General features: G+C 39.2%; 2 protein-coding genes across 2 annotated transcripts; both read right to left on the bottom strand.

Annotated features, from left to right (window-relative positions):
* Positions 1–10,040: 10,040 nt before the first annotated feature.
* On the bottom strand, positions 10,041–12,604 carry bpgm (2,3-bisphosphoglycerate mutase; the record flags this gene model as incomplete). Its single annotated transcript, XM_079223774.1, has 2 exons — positions 10,041–11,590; positions 12,004–12,604. 2 exons carry the CDS (start codon positions 12,602–12,604, stop codon positions 11,415–11,417), a joined length of 777 nt encoding a protein of 258 aa, XP_079079900.1. The 3' UTR covers positions 10,041–11,414.
* Positions 12,605–13,917: 1,313 nt separating this feature from the next.
* Positions 13,918–16,965, bottom strand: LOC306741421 (troponin I, slow skeletal muscle-like). The gene is made up of 5 exons (XM_079223704.1): positions 16,926–16,965; positions 16,680–16,811; positions 15,529–15,618; positions 15,233–15,406; positions 13,918–14,791 (listed from the first exon to the last, which is right to left on the bottom strand). The coding sequence occupies exons 2-5, from the start codon at positions 16,788–16,790 to the stop codon at positions 14,699–14,701; spliced, it is 468 nt and encodes a 155-aa protein (XP_079079830.1). The 5' UTR covers positions 16,791–16,811; positions 16,926–16,965; the 3' UTR covers positions 13,918–14,698.
* Between the last annotated feature and the right edge of the window lie 893 nt (positions 16,966–17,858).

Genomic DNA, 17,858 nt, shown 5'->3' with positions numbered 1-17,858 from the left:
CACTGACCAGTGAGTGAAAATACATTGATTTGATTTGACTTTTCTAATAAAACACATATTCAGATTCCTACATTGTCTCCAATTCTGCCAGTAAACCAGACTCACTTGAGACTTTGTGTGTCTTCAAGGCTGAATTTCAAATCTGGCTCAAACCCATTGGTCAGAGACCCACGCACATCTTACCAAGATTATATATACATATATTTATCAAACATACAAACTGGTTCCATTACTGGATGTCTACTTCTCAAGGTTTTGGAAGATAAATAGTTTGGTTCCACATTTACTGTTGGAACACAGTATACCAACAACCATTATGATTGGAAATTCAGAGTCAGTATGTTGTAGACTTTACAACATACTGACTCTGAAACATTATTTCCAAATAATTATTTTATAATTATTTTCTTCAATGTAGAGCTTCACTATTCCCTGTTGAGTTATGTAAACTTGTAGGATTTATGTTTTATGTTCTGCATTTAAAATTGACATTGAAAATCTTCTTGGGAAACCCAAGGCTCAAATAATGATTTGTGTTGTAGTTCCACAAACTGTAATGCTCTTCTGTTAATCTAATGCACCCATGTCCTGAACTAGGCTTCTCTGATCACACAATTTCACTTCCTCAAACTACACTGAGACATACAAAGACAAAGATAGTGCAGGAGGAAACAGACCTCCACACACGCACACACACACACTGAAAAAACTGATATGAGGAAAATGTCTGACCTGCTTCACAAGCAAAGCATGCATCCATCTTCTTCTATAACAACACACAGAAGAATACTGGTAATTGAGGTGATGTGAGGTCACAGAGTCACGTTGACGTAACAATGTATTCTCTTCATATCATGTGTGTGTTTTCTGTCCTCACTTTGATCCAATGCACCAACTATTACGAAGCACGTAAGCACAGCTAGCATTATCATTCTTGATCCTATAGAGTTATGTAACACATACAGTGTCATAAAGAGGGCCACTTCAGTATCATCCCCTTGTTTAGTTATCTGTATCTTCTGAAGAGTAGCCCACCAACGGTGAGCAGTCGGTCATCAGTTTAGTTTTTACAATGGCCGACACCATATACAGTCACAAAGGCTAACAAACAGAGGCCTTTTCTAAAACATCCACTCCAGGGGTAACAAGAGCTTTCCTGGAAAAGGACGACACTCTTATATACATCCCTTCCTTGGAAAACAGGACAGTTATTTATTGAAACCCAAAAGAGCTTGTCTTGTGGACGAAAAATGTTCAGAGGTTTGGAGAGGTATTTGTCGCTATGGTCTAAAACATGATGCTCTGTTTTGACATTCATGTTGTCCAGTGAATCGATTATTATACTGTTGGTAATCATGCGACTTGTTATGTAGTTCCACCAGCAGCATCAACATTTTTACTTAACCAGTGAAATATCTTAACATCTATAAGAGTGATGGGACTTTTCCCTCTAGAGCTACCATAAGGTTAAGAGATTTGGTTTTGAGTGAAATGTCTGGATGTCCCCCCTAAAAATTAAGTGTCACAATTCATCAAGTAGCCATCCAGTCAAAATGTTAATTTGTCAAATACTTTTATGGTTTATTAACAAATACCTTCGAACTGATGAAATTACCATCTGTCTCAGATGTGCTTTGTGTTAAGTGATACATAGTGAATAGCTTCACTATAGCTTCAGCATGCTAACACGCAGTCGTTTGGCAGATATGTTTACCATGTACACCATCCTAGTTTAGCTTGTTAGCATGCTGAAGCTAGCGTTTAGCCCAAAGCACTGCGGATCCTATACAGTAGCTGCTTGCATGGCTAGACCCGTATTCTTTTATGGAAAGATGGAAGGATTTTTGGGATGAATTAAGATTACCACCAGATGCAAGTGTCTGAAACAGCACTCACCCCTCCTCCCCACATCTCTCATCTCTACACTCAGTGTCCCTCACAGCGATGCTAGGAGGTATTCCAGCTATGTGATCTCCGCTCTTATGTACAGTATGTGCAACACCGAGCCAACATCAGGCAACGGTCATGGCCGAGAGCACCTTGTGCCCACCTTGTGCCATGAAAAACATATCATCATATCATGATGAGCAGTATTAGCACAAGAAGAACCTCATTTGTTAGGTAATATTTCTTATAAAGGCATTTTGCATTGAAAGGTCGGCTTTCCATTCAACCCTCATCAAAGGGACATCATTCCTCTCCCAATAAAACGTGAGACAAACTGTTATCCATCCCTCCCTCACAGCCGTTCTTATATGGGACCAATTAAGGTCTGGGGATGACAAAGACTGGTCTGTTTCTAAGCACTATGGACTCTATGGAGCAACAAACAAGGGCTGCCTGACCTGCCTGTCAGAGTTGGTATCCAGGCCTGTTTGGATTGGCCCGGATCCAGCAGGGCCAGCAAAGTTCTGCTTTTCTAAAACTTTAAAAACTCACCACTCTGACAACTACACAAATACCTTTCTGCCCCCACTTTGTTCACAAATGTGGACGCACATACAGAGAACACACGCACACTGGGCACGGATACTCACCTCAACATAATACTGTCCCATCAGTCACCAGACAAGTAATTTGTATGGATTAGAGGTTTTGTGAATTATTCCTGCTCTAAAACTGAAATAAAACCAAAGGTAAAGACATAGATGAAAGCACTAATCATATTGGCATTTTAATTTTGAGAGAAATCTCTGCCTGTGCATACCTGTGACACAGAAACAGCCACTCAAAGATCCAAACACTCAACCTTGTTAACCTCTCATTTATATGGGCAGCGTGTTGTAGGTTCTTGTAGTTCCTGTCATGAATCTGAATCAATTCCACAAATCATTCCCACATGACGGGTGCCCAAGACAGTTTCTGGATAAGCTGGAGCACCTTTTTTCTTTACACCTCTGCAGCCAGGTCACTCTGCTCTCATGCAACTGGAAACTCGTCGTTGGCCTGTGCCTCCCTATGTAGTGGGGAACGAATCTGTGTGTCCTTAATGAATCCTAAAAACTGACTCTTTGGGTTGTTAAACTGATATTTCTTGGGGTGCAAGTCCCCAGATGACGTTGTTGGTTCCCTTTCATTCCCCCTTTCCCCTTAGACCCCATCACACCTAACACTCACCAGACACTGCTCATGTATATTCACATTGATGTTTGAAACAAATCAACTGTCACAAGGGGAGAAAGGCCGTGACAAGAAAATAAGTCTGGCTTTCTGCTGGCTATATCAAATCGCTACCCAGAGCACGTTTTAATTGGCCCATATACACAAGAACACCATGACACAATATGGCTTTTCAAACATATTCATTTTCAAGAGTCTGGTTAAAAGATAAAACTACTCTCCTGTCTGGGAGTTAGCTGTGGCGCTAGCTTCATGAGACCAATAGCTTAGCTTAGCATAGTGACTGGAAGCAGGGGTCACAGTGAGTCTGGCTCGGTCAAAAGTAAAACTTAATGTGTGCACAAACACAATGTCAGTCCACCCAGCATGGTGCTGCTACGGTGACGACAAAGTAGTAAAGTTACTATTTCAGCCCACTAACAGCAGGAACTTCCTGTAAAACCACAAATTCATATATTTTTGTTGTGTAGCCTACCCCCCAAAAAATATATAAAATACTATTTTTTTAATCTTTGGACAGAGCTAGCAGTTTCTCCTAATTTACAATCTCTATGCTAATGCTATGTTCACAAAAGCAACCAAAAAGCCTGTGTTGTCAGTGCTGCTCAACTACTTCTTTTTGAAGACCTTGACATCGTTATATAGCATGTGAATTAGCTCAAGGCATTTTGTATTATGGAACAGAACGGGGTGAAACAAAAACATATGATATGTTGTATTTTTCTACCACTGCAGTCTATACTGCTCCATTAATTGTTCAAATGCACACAGATGCAATATATCTAACCTATTGAGCTACAGCATGTATACCAAGATTATTCAAAGTACACTTTTTTACACTTAAACATCAGCTGCATACTTTAAACCTGACCTTCTACTTGGTCTGTTTGTGTTTCATCTACAAAGTCTTCTTATTTAAGTCGATTTACATAAAGATTAGACTTGGAGTACGTTCAGGAAGAATAATACAGAGCTGGCTAGAGCTGCAAGGCAGCTACTGATAGCATGCAGGTTTCTAGCATATTTAGGGAAAATCTACTGAATATATTATGTGTGATATGATGTGATGTCTATAATTTAAAAGAATAAATACAGTTTATTTTTAGGCAGTGACTAATATTAAATACATGGATTAATGAACCATACTTTGAATACCTAACTATGTGACCTATCCAATGTTATTATTGGATACAGCTCTAAAAAAGAAACAGTTTGCTTTTGGAAGTATCCAATGCCAGTGTTGCCAATCAAAGGTAGTTAAATCACAGTAAGCCCACATTTGAATCCTTTGTTTTTGAAGCCAACAAGGATTTAGCCTAAGAATTCCTCAAGTGGTCCACTGAAGGTTATTATAAGTCGTATAAGACATAAGTGCTCGGCATGTAATACAAAAGTTAAAAGCCTTCCACTAAAAGCCCCATAATTACATAAATTGCTTGGTACTTCTTTGTGTCTTTATTCATCCCATCATTGTGTACACACCATATGTGCTATTTGTATATTTTCTGGCTTTGCAATTACTTGCTCGATGATGGCGTATTTACAGAGTGTCTGCAATTGTTTGAATCAGACATCAAAAGGATGCAGAGTGAAGCATTAGGCTCTGTTAAAGACTGTTTCTAATGCATGATTTACATTTGGTTTGGCAAGTTACAGTAGGTCTCATATCTTCAATCAGGAAATGTTCTGGAAAGACATGCAGGCAGCTGGATATTAGTAACTTTACAGCTCTCTCTCTCTCTCTCTCTCTATCTCTCTCTCTCTTGCTTTCTCTCTCGCGTGCTGTCTCTCTTTCTTGAAATAATTCTAATACAATGGAAAACCAGAAATAAAAAAACATGAACTGGGCCTGAGGCACAGTGCTGTTGCAGTTGCAGTTTAACTGTCGTTGTTATGTCCACCATTTTGTGGCAACTTTGATCTCCTGTTCCACTGAAATACTGTGGCATTTGTTGGGACTCTTTTAATACTGTATTGCTAACTATAACTTTATTGTCTGCACTCAGTGTACTGCTAACCAAGCTAGTCATTTAACTGAGGCTAATGTGAGTGCTAATCCAACCTTCTATATAAATTGATGTGGCGCTTTTCAAAGGGTATGTAAAAGAAAAGATCAACATTTTGGGAAATTCAATCAGTGTTTCTCAGAGAGTTATATGATTTATAGTTTAACACAAAGACTGGGAAACAGGAAACAGCTAGCCTGGCTCTGTCAAAAGGTCTATTTAAATCCTACACGCCCCTCTAAAGCTCACTGACACCTTGTGTCTCTTTTTTAATTCATTGAAGTACATGTTTAAAATCAACATATTGCCATAGTACTGGGGATTATAGGACAGACTATTTATGGGCGGTTTGTTGCAGGCAAACAGATCCTTACCAAGAAATAGTCCGGCACATAACCCCTCGTAAAACGATGTGTCATTTTTATACATCTGGTTTGGGTTTTGAGGGACAATATAACACATTTGACAGTAAGTTTATACTTTTGTGAATCCATCATGATTATATTATATTGTTTTCACAGTTAATGTTTCCAGTAAAGACTTCAGAAGCTAACAGCTGTGACCTTTAATGGAAATGTTTAACTTGCTGCATAGCTGTGCACCTACAGGTACATACTGAAGTGTACATCATTTGACTTTCCAGGTTGTTATAATAGTGAGTACTATTAGTTGTTTTCATTGAAATTTGCACTGAATAACAGCTGTACAATATACATCTGGGTCCCTTTAAACAACTCTACAGCCTAAAACAAGATATGGTTTGAGTTCAAAGATAAAGAAAGTACTTTAACACACTTATAGATAAACAGTTGTGTTTGCAATCAATCAAGAAGCCGCGGCTGCTTTCTCCACATGACCAAACATGGTCACGTATGAAAAAGTCCCCGCCGAGGAAACAAATTCCACACAGTTTACAAGCCACAACATACTGTAGTGATGACCTCCTGTGCTGCTCATTGAAATGTTTGTGTACAGTTTGGTTGAAAAGCAGAGTGTGTTGTTTTGTGGTTGATAACCATTGACTGATAAAGTGGAGATTTGGAAGCATCTTGCCATCAGATTCAGATTCAACTTTATTGCCATTGCACAGAGTACGAGTACCAGGACGACAAAATGTACTTTAGCATCTGACCAGAAGTGCAAAAAGAAGCAGTACAAGTGCAGTGCCATGTTCTAGATAAATAGCAGTATGAATACAAACATCTCTATGCAGAGTTAACAGGTTCAACAGGGCCTTTACGCAGGCTCTTTGGCTCTCCACTCGGTGCTCTGCAGCTCAGCTTTGTTTTAATAGGCAAAAGGACACAGGGAGTCCATCATCAGCTGACAGGTGTACCTTAAAGTGGAAAATTGCTGCTTTCTTGCAATGTTTTGTCCATGATAACAACGTTAGAATCTGAGTGATCGTTGAAACTGGAATAAAATATGTTTGGTGACACAAGAGGCTAAATTAATCTACATTTCAAGCAGGGTTTTAGTTTCCTCCTCGACCGGGGACTCAATGGAAATAGATGCAGCTATGTGCACTCCCTGTTCTGCATCCCTTCAGCTGAGATGTTGTACTCTGCCTCCTTTTAAGGAAGTACACAGGCAGTGTGAGTTGTCGTGTCCCAGCTTGGCAAGGTGCAAGGCCATAGACAGTAAGCATGGTTTACTCTGGGAAATACCTGCTGCTATACAAAACGGCAATCCAAGAATAACTTATTTCCATTGTGATGGCTCATGAACACCTTTCCATAACGCTCCTGGGAGACAGTAAATACGACTGGAATGAAAGCTGATTGTCATAGTAACTGTCAATGAAAGGAAACGGACTATGGTTGTTAGAAGATGGTTTTACAATATTATACATTGTACACAGTGAAAAGGGAACCGCTGGATATCCAAACAAATAAATCAGACTTCTAAATCATAGTATTTATATAAGGAATGTTATTTGTCCTTATTAAACCAGCCTTGATGGCCGACTGATTGCTGATGAATGACTATTAATGTCAGAGCCACTAACACTCACCTCTACCCCTCCTGTAATTTGCTCATGTGGAAAACCATTTCCTCTTCTCTTTAGAGTGTCCCACCTGCACAACTAGGGAGCAGACAGCATCCCTCTCTGTCCAACCCAACACTTTTGTGCTACAAAGACTCGTTTGTGCTCAGATAAAGAACATTAGAAGCAGAATCTCCCCTGTATACTTTTCTTTTTTTTGCCAAATTGATTCACAAACTCTTTTTTAACGAGGACTTCTGAAGTCCGACTCTTTAGGAAGTCCTCTGTGCTTGTGTTCACAGGACAGATACAATCCCACTCTCTCTTGTCACCGGCACCATGGAGACATTGGTGTTTTATATCAAGCTAATTTGATGCAGCTTTTTTTAAAGGGGAACACAAGTTCTACAGCTAAACATGTCATTAAAAACAAATCTGTGATCCCTTCTTCTTTGTATCATCGTTGTCTGACTGTGTTCACATGCTTAAAATCAAATCTCACTCTCGGCAATAGCTTTCACACTCCCACAGCTGTTTTCACTTTCGTGACACAAAATCATCTTTAAAGTCAAGTAACCAAGAAGGGGAGAAGATGCTCTCAAACCCAAACAAGAGTCCAGTCCCCAAAGAGTCTGTGGTCATAAGCTCACACAACCGTGGCTGGAGCCTTTATCTTCAATACCATCTAGGGAATAGAAGTCTGACTTGGCACGTCCTCCACACCAAACGGCTTTTGCACAACCAGACGTCTGCTCAATGCACAAGTATCATAAATCTAAGTCAAATATAGTATTCACTGCTGTTGGACAGAGCAGATGCAAGTGCCTCAATGACACCAATTTGCAGAGGCTTACCAACAAAATGCACATGTTTACAATTGCTTCAAGCAGGTCATGTATGTATGCAATTTGGATGCAGTGCCTTCTGATTCCAGTCCCTCTCCAGAAATATACTTAACGACATAAGCTTTATAGTTTCAACTTTTCAAGAACCTCATAAGGCGTTAACTGGATGACCATCGAGAGAAAGGATTTATTGACTTGTATTGCGTTAAATCAAGTTTGGCAACATTTTATAATGTTTGGATAACGGATGACCCTTCTTAAGCCAGTGCACACATTTGTGTAAAGAGGGGACACACTTCTACATCCTCTCCGGTCCTTTTAACATCTGCTTATTCTCTGCTTTTTCTCCAATGAATTTATTTTAGTGAGATTCTTGATATGCACATGAATAATTGCCTTACAACTTTTCAAAAGCATCGGTCTATTTGCAGATAGGTGTATACATTACATTACATTTAGCTGATGCTTTTATCCAAAGCGACTTACAATAAGTGCATTCAATCATGAGTACAAACTCAGAACAACAAGAATCAAGAATGTACAATTTCTTCAATAAAAATCAAACTACACAGTGCTATCAGTAAGTGCCATTTAAGTGCTACTAAACTGCTACTACGGTGCTACTTTCTTTATTCAAGGTATAGTCGAAAAACAGATTAAATCAAATGTAAAATCAGATGTAAAATATTTTTTCTTATAGTTATAGTTATGTCAATAAGTAAGTTATAGTCTGTTGAATGTAGAAGCATCTGCTCTTCATCTAAACCAGATGGTTAAGTTTAAGACTGGTTAATGAGCCACACGCCTACCTCGTCATGACACCAAGTGATGTTTGGAGACCAGCACAAGTCGTTTAGTCGTTGTTTGTGCCGGTAATTATCTGCTCAACTCTGATGACAAATCTATAATTCTTCCATAAAAGTCACAGAACACCAAAAAGTGACACCACTCCCTATCTGTATTAACTTAAAGTTATTTAGCATCACACATTGTCATCGTCAAACTTACCACGCCGGTGAACCAAAGGGACTGTTCTTGCTGGAAATCAGAAGAGGGAGAGCAACCAGAGGTTTATAAGCACAGCATGCAGCGGCCAGCCCCGCCTGCTGAAGCTGCAACTCAGTCATGTACACAGAGGGCTGACCGCTGCGCGTGTGTGTGTGTGTGTGTGTGTGTGTGTGTGTGTGTGTGTGTGTGTATGTGTGTGTAACTTTAGGGATGTGTCTACATTTCAATTGCATTTGATTCCTCTTGTTTATACACATTCATATTTCTGAGATTATAGTACTCTTGGTAATATACATCTTATGTAGGTTCTATTCAGATATTATCTTTCAAAGATACACTGGGCATAAATCAAAGTCTTTCTGAGAAAATTATAAACTTTGTGTGTCCGGATGGTTTCTTTGCTACATAAATTGTTGTATATAATGCATAAGAGTTTTCTGAGTGGTTGATGGAAAAACTTATTTTATATCATTCTGAAAACAAATCATGATCAAGATGAAGTTCTCTTACACTCATTCCCCTGCTTGTGTGAATGCATGCTTGATAAGAAATGTAAAATGACAGCTGTAGTGGGTCATCCATATAGTATACTGTAATATCTACCAGGATACATGGTGTTGTTCCTGCCATATAGATGGGACTAAGAAAAAGGTTGATAGTCGTGTCCATTTAAGAGCGTTTCCATCCAATTAGAGGGTTTCTTTCTGGCTCAGGCCCACTGGTTTGGCCAAATTACAGAAATGTTTGAGAAATGAGGAACCACTCCTCTGGATCCATTAGCGGTAGCCGGAGAGACTCTGTTGTTTATTGTTTCCAGTGGGCTCAAGGCAACCAGAAACCAAACTGCAGGCATATTTTAACTTCCTAAACAGCATTGTTGTTTTCTAATTAGTTCATTTTGCTCCATTAAACAATGTATAACTAACTTTATGTCAGTGTGGCAGCTGACACGCCTTCCTGTTGTGAAAAGACAGAGTGTCGGAAGAAATTAAACTTGAAATATACACACAACTCTGAAATAAAAAGTATGTTTTAGGAAAAGGAAAAAAATCCTTTTTATTTCTTCATGCAGGCTCTTGTATGGTAAAGTGTGAACAGCAGGGAAGACAATAAATATTCCATGAGATTACAAATATAATTAGTATTTTCTTTAGTAGCTACAAATGCATCATCGTAATTTATCTCCTCTTGACCTAACAGACCAATGTACAAAATAACAGTGGCAGAGAAACAAAACAAACAATCATGAGACACAAATGATGCACAGTGCTGTACATCTACAAACAAGAGACGCAATAAAATGGACAATAAAGTAGCCACTGCCACGCACAGTAACATAGGATTACAAGTAAGTATGGGACATAATGTGCAGACTCAAAACATGGTTTGTAACATTTTCCCGCATTAACATGACATAAGCAACATGAAATTGCACATGTATGAATTTAGTAAATGGTATTTACCATTCACAGTTGCATTTAATTAGGAAGGGGATTCCTTTTTTTTCAATTAAAAAAAATCAAAATCCAAAAGTACAAAGCATAAACCAGTTATCACCAAATTGCCACAGTGTTTTCAACTCAACCTATTTTGTGTCACAGTTAATGTGCTGCATAAACCACACGATAAAACAACTTCAGCTATATCGCTTACTCTTACTGAGTAGGTCCTTTAATAGTATGAGTAACTTTGACAGCAGATAAGTAGATTCAATGAGTTTGCATATTTACAGCTCATTTATGGCTCAGTCTTACCCCCATTCTTGGAATGAACAGCCTGGCAATCAATTTCTAAGAGGTAAGTTAATAGGGTGCTTTTATTAAAAAAAAAAAAGAAAAATCACCACAAGACCTGTTTGATGCTCCTTAAAAGAAGCTTTTATAAAAAGTAGCTGTATTTGAGCGTTACCTTAATACGGAAGGCACATGTTTAAATGCTAGGAAAAACTCTTAAAGCTCATCAATGTACCAGAAAAGTATCTTTTAGAAAGGAGCGTTTTTCTCCTCTTTTTTCTTGATATGATATATTTGAAGATGTTTCAGCTCTACCAAATTACAAGTAATCTGCAAGGTAGAGTCAAAAGGTAAATATATAAATAACCACTTTAGAGTCACCATACAGGCATAAGTGGAAACATTTAGCTTAAACATCAGAGCTTACACAAAATACAACTCAACACAGCGCTGAAACATTTACAGTACAGTACAGTAAAGTACTTCCTCCTGCTCTTGTCAGACCAGTCTGACCTATGACACTCTCTGTAGCCAGGTCAGGCCACAACTACACATACAGCAACGTCACACCTTTCCTTTAAATCGTATTAACAATGTGCTGTTGTTATTGTAAGATGTCATATATTATTATTATTTAAGTCTTTTCAAGAATTTCCACTGTACTTGTACCTAATAAAAGTGCACACAGGCAACCAGAACAGCCAGTTAAGTGTGTTCAAGTTGAGGGTTTGACTTTTCCCTGGTCCTCCACCTTTTTAATTGCCGTCTGAATCTTCGCCTGGTCTCCCAAGAGCTGCCGAGGTTTCACAGGCTTGAGGTTTTCATCCAGCTCAAGCAGCACAGGTATCCCTGTCGGTAAAGTCACACTGGCAATATCCTCATCCGATATACCTGTTGAAATTAAGGAAAGTTAGATTAAGATAACACGAAACAAACGAACCAGGCTTTATAACAAACATACATGAACGCTGCAACGAAAGCTTGTTGATAAATGCGCCATTATATTTAGTCTATAGGTGTTGAGTTAAGGAGTGTCCTCTTGCAAAAGGAGCTTTCAACGGTTACGAGTTTGATGAAAGGTCAGCGTGGACTTAATAGCCATCGCCAAATGTAATATAAACTCACTGGCCTTTTTACACAAGTTCAACTTTCCATTTGTGGAACTGAAATATGTCTTTCCCAATTCAATGGCTGATGACTAGAAACAGCAGCCCGTACAACAGCATACTGAATGCATTTACTGCACAAACACAAAAGCTGAGAGAGCACTGTTTAGAATAGCTCGGCTCAGTTTGGTAGCATACCTTCCAGGTGTTTCAGCAGAGCTCTGCAGCTGTTTCCATGAGCAGAAATCAGCACAGTCCTGCCTTTCCTTATCTCTGGCACCACAGTGCTGTTCCAGTATGGCAGCAGCCTGTCCAGCACCTCCTTCAGGCTCTCTGATCGGGGAAGGTTCTCCTTTGGCACGTCACAAGTGGTGTATCTGCGGTCATTGTAGATTTCCAGGAAGTAAGGGTGGGATTCATCCATCGGAGGTGGAGTGATACCATAGCTCCGTCTCCACAACTTCACCTTTTCCTCCCCATGTTGCAGAGCCATCTCTGCCCGGTTCAGGCCGATCAGGGAACCATAGTGGCGCTCGTTCAGTCTCCAGGACTTGACCACAGGGACCCATTCCTGACCCATGGCCTCCAGCACCAGCCATGCTGTCTGGATGGAGCGGCTGAGTATGGAGGTGAACACTAAATCAAACTTGTAGCCCTGCTCCTTTAGGAGTCTTCCACAGTCCTGGGCCTCCTTCACCCCATCCTCAATCAGCTTCTGGTCAACCCAGCTGCAGAAACGGTTCTCTTTGTTCCAGGCCCCCTCCCCATGCCTCAGAAGAAAGAGTCTGTACATGGACATCCGAAGCACCAACAGCAGAAACCTGCACACATTCAGCAGAAATTAACTAAATAGTTGTGCAGTTAGTGAAACACCAGAGAAATTATACTAATGTAATACCATTCATTTATAGTTTGCAGTGTATTATCTCACTTAGTCACAGATGAGTGTATCTGATCTGAGATCAGGAGCAGGCAGTGCCAGTGTTGGAGATTAACTGTTTTTTGAATATTTTATTGGATGGTGCTGCACCGCTTGTCTGCCGGTATAGCGTTTATACTATGGCCGCTCAGGCCCAGATAAAGACAAGACCAACGTTAAAAAAAAAAACAGAAATACAGGCATGTGGTAAAGTCCTCCCAAAATAATCAGAGTATTGTGAAAATGTCGTCTTACCCTGTGTGCGTTTTAAATCCGGTCTCAAAGTAGCTGGAACAGTCGTAAATGTGCGGCCATGTACAGCAGTTGTTCCGCTGAACGTAAATGAATGACAATCCATCCCTCCAATCAAAAAGGGCGGATATCACAAGTGGGCTGAACCTTTGTCAAATGTTATGCCCATATTAGGAGTGGTAGTAACGGCGACTCGGCGAGGCACGTTCCTCATAGAAGGGAGAAGGAGAGTGATGAAGGGGCGTGACTATCCACCAAACGTGGCTGGTAAACATGGATGTATTTTGGAGGTACAGTCCGGTAGCGACCGCTAGCTGTTGATGTTCTGTTTAATGGGCTTTATGGTGTTTGTAAGAAAAGGCCTGCAATTTATGACAACTTTGCGGATGGAAGGGCGGTTTAACTTAGCTGTATTACCCGCCTATTGATGCAGGTGCGTTAAGGGACTGTGGGGAGAATGTAACGTTCGAGTCAAAAGTTAGGTTGAAACCTGGCTTCAATCCATCTCATTTCTGCATTATTTCACACCTGTGTCACGTAAAGTACATATTAATTTCACGCTAACGTTACATAAAAATGTTAGGTCTCAAACCCCAAAGTACATGCATCAGCGTTACCTTGTGGGGAAAAGCTTTTTGACTAAATGTCAAGTGCGTTTCCTCTCACGTGATTTTTATTTCCCAGCATTCTCTCTCTCTCTCTGCAACATTTTTAGGAAACCAATTAGTGAATGGATGTTTGATTATTAAGGTAAACATCTGACAAATCACAGTTCTCCATCATAAAACATGCAATACTGTTATTAAACAGCCCCAAAACATTTGATTTGCTAAATTTGTCCTCAATAATCTGATACACCGGAGAAGATAAAGGGAGAGCTAACACAATAAAAGCTGTATGACAAAATATCTGAATGTAGACAATAATTATGACGAAATACCACCAGACAATAATTTGTGATTTATACGAGAGGTAACAGAAATCCAGTTTAAGACACAGAGGAGGATTTTAGTCTGAGCAAAGTATTTTACATGTTATTATTGAATACACAATTTATAATGCCGCTTCTTCTCATCATAAAGTATAAGTGCAATGCCACATTAATTTCCAAGGTTGCTCACCTAGTCTAACTCAATGAACACTTGAACTCCAACATAAATTGCCCCTGGAATCCATTTTTTCTTTTCTCAGAAACAAAGTATACACATAATTGTTCTTTCTGTCTTTTATGTTGTTGTATAAGTCCATGATTCGAAAGACACTTTAGTTGGCAATATGGGCATGCAACTTATAATTGACCACACATCTGCAATTTCTCTAAATCTTGCCTGTTTATTCATGTTTACGTCAAGCAGATGTCAGAAAGTGAGCCAGCAACATTACTACAGGTGACCTGAACAGTCAAAACTGGAGCTTCGTTTATGAATTCATTTGGATGCTAAAACTACAAAGTGCTCATCTCTAAGTGCTAAAACATTGTTTTTTTTCAAATACATTATGTAAACATCTATATGTATTGAATGAATTATTATTAAAGTTGAACTCTTTCACTATTGTCATTACCACAAATACTTGAAACATGAACTGCGCCAAAAACCTACTTGTCAACTTGGTCTTTACGGGATTCGTTGTAATTATAAAGTAAACAGCAGTCACATGTTTCACTGGTTCCAGCTGTTTTAGAGCAGCAAATATCTTTCACAAAGAAATCCACCACAAAATCTACGGCGCAGCATCAAACAGCTTCTTCCTGCCCTCCATACCAGACGTGGCAATGGCGTCCACATTCTTACGCCAGTCGGTCACTTCCTCTTTCTGCGGGGTGAAAAGATCAGCGTTGTGAATCAGCTCAGTCCGACTAAAACAACAAATTCTGTCCAACCACATTCTTACACTTTTTTTAAATATATATATAAAAAACCCTTTACTTGTTGTTATCAGTCTACTTCCTACTGCAAAATGTCAGCAGTTTTTTTGTTTCGTTTTTGTCAAATGTGTGGTCCCCAAAGTTAAGATGATACCTGCAACCTTGTTTGCAAACAATGTGTAATGATGAAAAGGCATTCTGTTTAACTTAAACTTCAAAATCTTCCTGTGCAGACTGCTAACTGTAATGTATTTGATGTGTTTTAGTTGTTTCCAATTGTTTTTGTGTGCTTGTGTGGAAAGCAGCACGTAATGATGGGACCTCAGTGAATGAAGTGAACTGAATTGAAGTTGCACCACATCATGTTGTGTATTAGTTAACGCCTTTACCTTTTCCTCCTCTTTCTTCACAGTCTTCAGGTTGGCCTTGAAGTCCACGGACTCCTTGACCTTAGCGCCCAGCAGAGCTCCCATCATGGCGTCAGCGGACATCCTCACCCTCTTCAGAGCCGGCCTCTTCATCTTGCCCTTCAGTTCAAAGATCTTCTGAGACAGGTCCTGTATCTTTTTCCAACACAAATGACAAACGCACCCTCAGCGGTACCAAAAAAACCTTTCCAAATCCGAATGAATATTGTTGACATAAAAGGAGAGAAATCGAACCGTTATTCACAAATACCGCTTACCTCCATTGTATTTTTCTTCACTTTAGAATCAATGTCATACCGCTCTTCATCAACCACATCGATTTTCTGGTGCAGCTCTTTGCAAAGATTCTGTGGACACAAACACCTTTAATTTATTAAACTTGTTGAAATACTGACACAGCAAAGAAACAAAGCACAGAGACGGTGCAACATAGAATACCGCTATTCACAGCTCTCCCTCCTCCAGTACACCACGCTTCGTTCAACAAACCTTTTCGGGGTACCACCCTGATGATGGTAAGATGGCTGAAAAATGTTAAATAAAGCACGGTATACCCTCTCCACCACCTACTGCAGGGACAGCGGAGCACTTTCTCCAGCAGACTGATCCAGCTCTGCTGTCACAAGGACCGATACTGGAGAACATTCCTGCCTACTGCAATAAGACTGTATAATATATTACCTCTGGCCAGATCCTCCGCCAAGTGAATGAATCATCAACATCAACAACCTTAGCACCGCTTTCACTGTACATACTATATTTATTTTTGCCCTTTTATTATTTAATTTCTTAAATGTCTTATATGTAACTTGATTGCTGCTGCCACAAACAAATTTCCCTTTAGAGATGAATAAAAAGTACATATCCTATACTGGAAAAGAGTTGTGCGATGCGTTTTAACTTTGAAGCTTAAACGGGTCTCCTCTCCACCTCAGTGTGTGCGCTCTCAAAGTAAGCACATTGTTTTTTTAAGTATACCGTAATATTAATTGATATAAATACATGCAGCAGTTATTGTAGAATTTGTACGATGTGTGGAGGAATCCAAGGAATTTTCTGTAGATAGTTTCTATTAAAACTGTTGACATTGTGGTCTGTGGACTCAGACTGAGGTGTTCTTGGCAGGAGCCTTTGCTGCTAAGGTAAATGACATTGACCTTGATTGTATTTTGGTGGAAGTCTAAGTGACAGATGTCTCAAAAGCCAAAGTAATTGTTTGCAGCTGGATCCCATTCGGTGTAGGAGTGGAAACCTTTGTGATGTGCTCGGACAGTTATGTCATTTAATGAGGAATTTCTTTAGAGCTAAAGTAAATAAATAAAAACTCCTTGTGTAGATGAATATGCTTTATAATGAATCACATTTAGAATGAGTAAATGAGTATGTAATGTTTACAATTTAAATGTACCTGTATGTCCTCCAAAGACAGACTTGACAGTTGGAGTTCGGGGACTCTCTCAGTAAGGGTTCTCTCTCGTTCTTCTTTTCTGGCCTGCTTTTCATTTTCCATCATATTCATGGCCTTCTTTAGCAGTTTGGTCTGCCGCACACACATGTACAGAATTACGCCCCGGCCATCCAGACAATGTTTGATTTACAGCACTTAGAGATGTGTACAGCATTACTCTCCAACACACGGTTACACAGAAAATACCTTTAAGAACAGTCTGCGAGATGCAGAGATCTTTGGCTTTGGTTTCTGAAAAAGAAAATGTTATACATGTCAGATTTCTGGTTTTAACTTTTAAAATATCCAACCATACACAGGGCATTTCCCAGTGTTGGTTCTTCTGTACTTTTTTGCACATTTACCATGGTATATAAAACATACATGTATTTAAATATAATTCAACAAACACAAAAGTGCAATTTTTAGTTCCACAACTGATGCAATTAATTAATAACTCACCGAAGCCCTGTCCAGTTAGGAAGTTGGTGTCCACATTTTAAGAAGAGAAAGAGAAAAGGTTTGTTACATTTGTCGGATGTCTTGTAGTAAGTTAGAATGTGATGAAAATAAATGAGACACGGGTGCTTACCCTTCAGACATGGTTGCAGTTCTATATGTCTCCCCCTGTTAAATATATCTTTACCAGAAAGGATACAAAAGACAATTATCTTTTATTCTTCTTCTTCTTTTTTTTTTTACAGAAGAATACACATCACATCTAATTTACTGGGGCGGAAAAAAACAAAATGCATCACTTTTCATTGGGAAATCCGATATACCATAGGTTGCAGTTCCATAGCAGAGGACACGAACCTTGTGTGACATTGTCTAAAGGTCAAACCTACAACTTAAAAAACACTCTTGAAAACAAAGCCTAAAATAATCATAATTAACAGACAATAAATCAATCAACGCCACCGAGGGCAGGATTCATGTTGTTTTTGTTTTTTACTTTTAATTTAATAAGCACAATTCTTCAATTCCAGATCACTCCAGTGAAATTACACTACACAATTATAATAATAACAATAATAATAATAATACAATGATAAAGACCTGTTATGTGATGTTAATAACGTCAGCCAGCTGATCTCAAACCCGAACAAAACAAACTACCTGGCTCACATGTGAAGAGTT

The sequence above is a fragment of the Taurulus bubalis genome (assembly GCF_910589615.1).
Source record: "Taurulus bubalis genome assembly, chromosome: 9".
NCBI classification, from domain to species: Eukaryota; Metazoa; Chordata; class Actinopteri; order Perciformes; family Cottidae; genus Taurulus; species Taurulus bubalis.
The sequence above is the reverse complement of the archived record's forward strand: the minus strand, read 5'-3'. Positions and strand labels throughout refer to the sequence as shown.

Bases quoted from the DNA above. Each gene is read 5' to 3' on its own strand.
- LOC306741421 (XM_079223704.1), bottom strand. From the start codon at position 16,790: ATGAATATGATGGAAAATGAAAAGCAGGCCAGAAAAGAAGAACGAGAG. The intron at 15,407-15,528 runs GTAAGCGGTATT...TGTTGGAAAAAG, and splicing joins TGAAGAAAAATACAATGGAG to ATACAGGACCTGTCTCAGAA. The intron at 14,792-15,232 runs GTAAAGGCGTTA...TTCACCCCGCAG, and splicing joins TGAAGAAAGAGGAGGAAAAG to AAAGAGGAAGTGACCGACTG.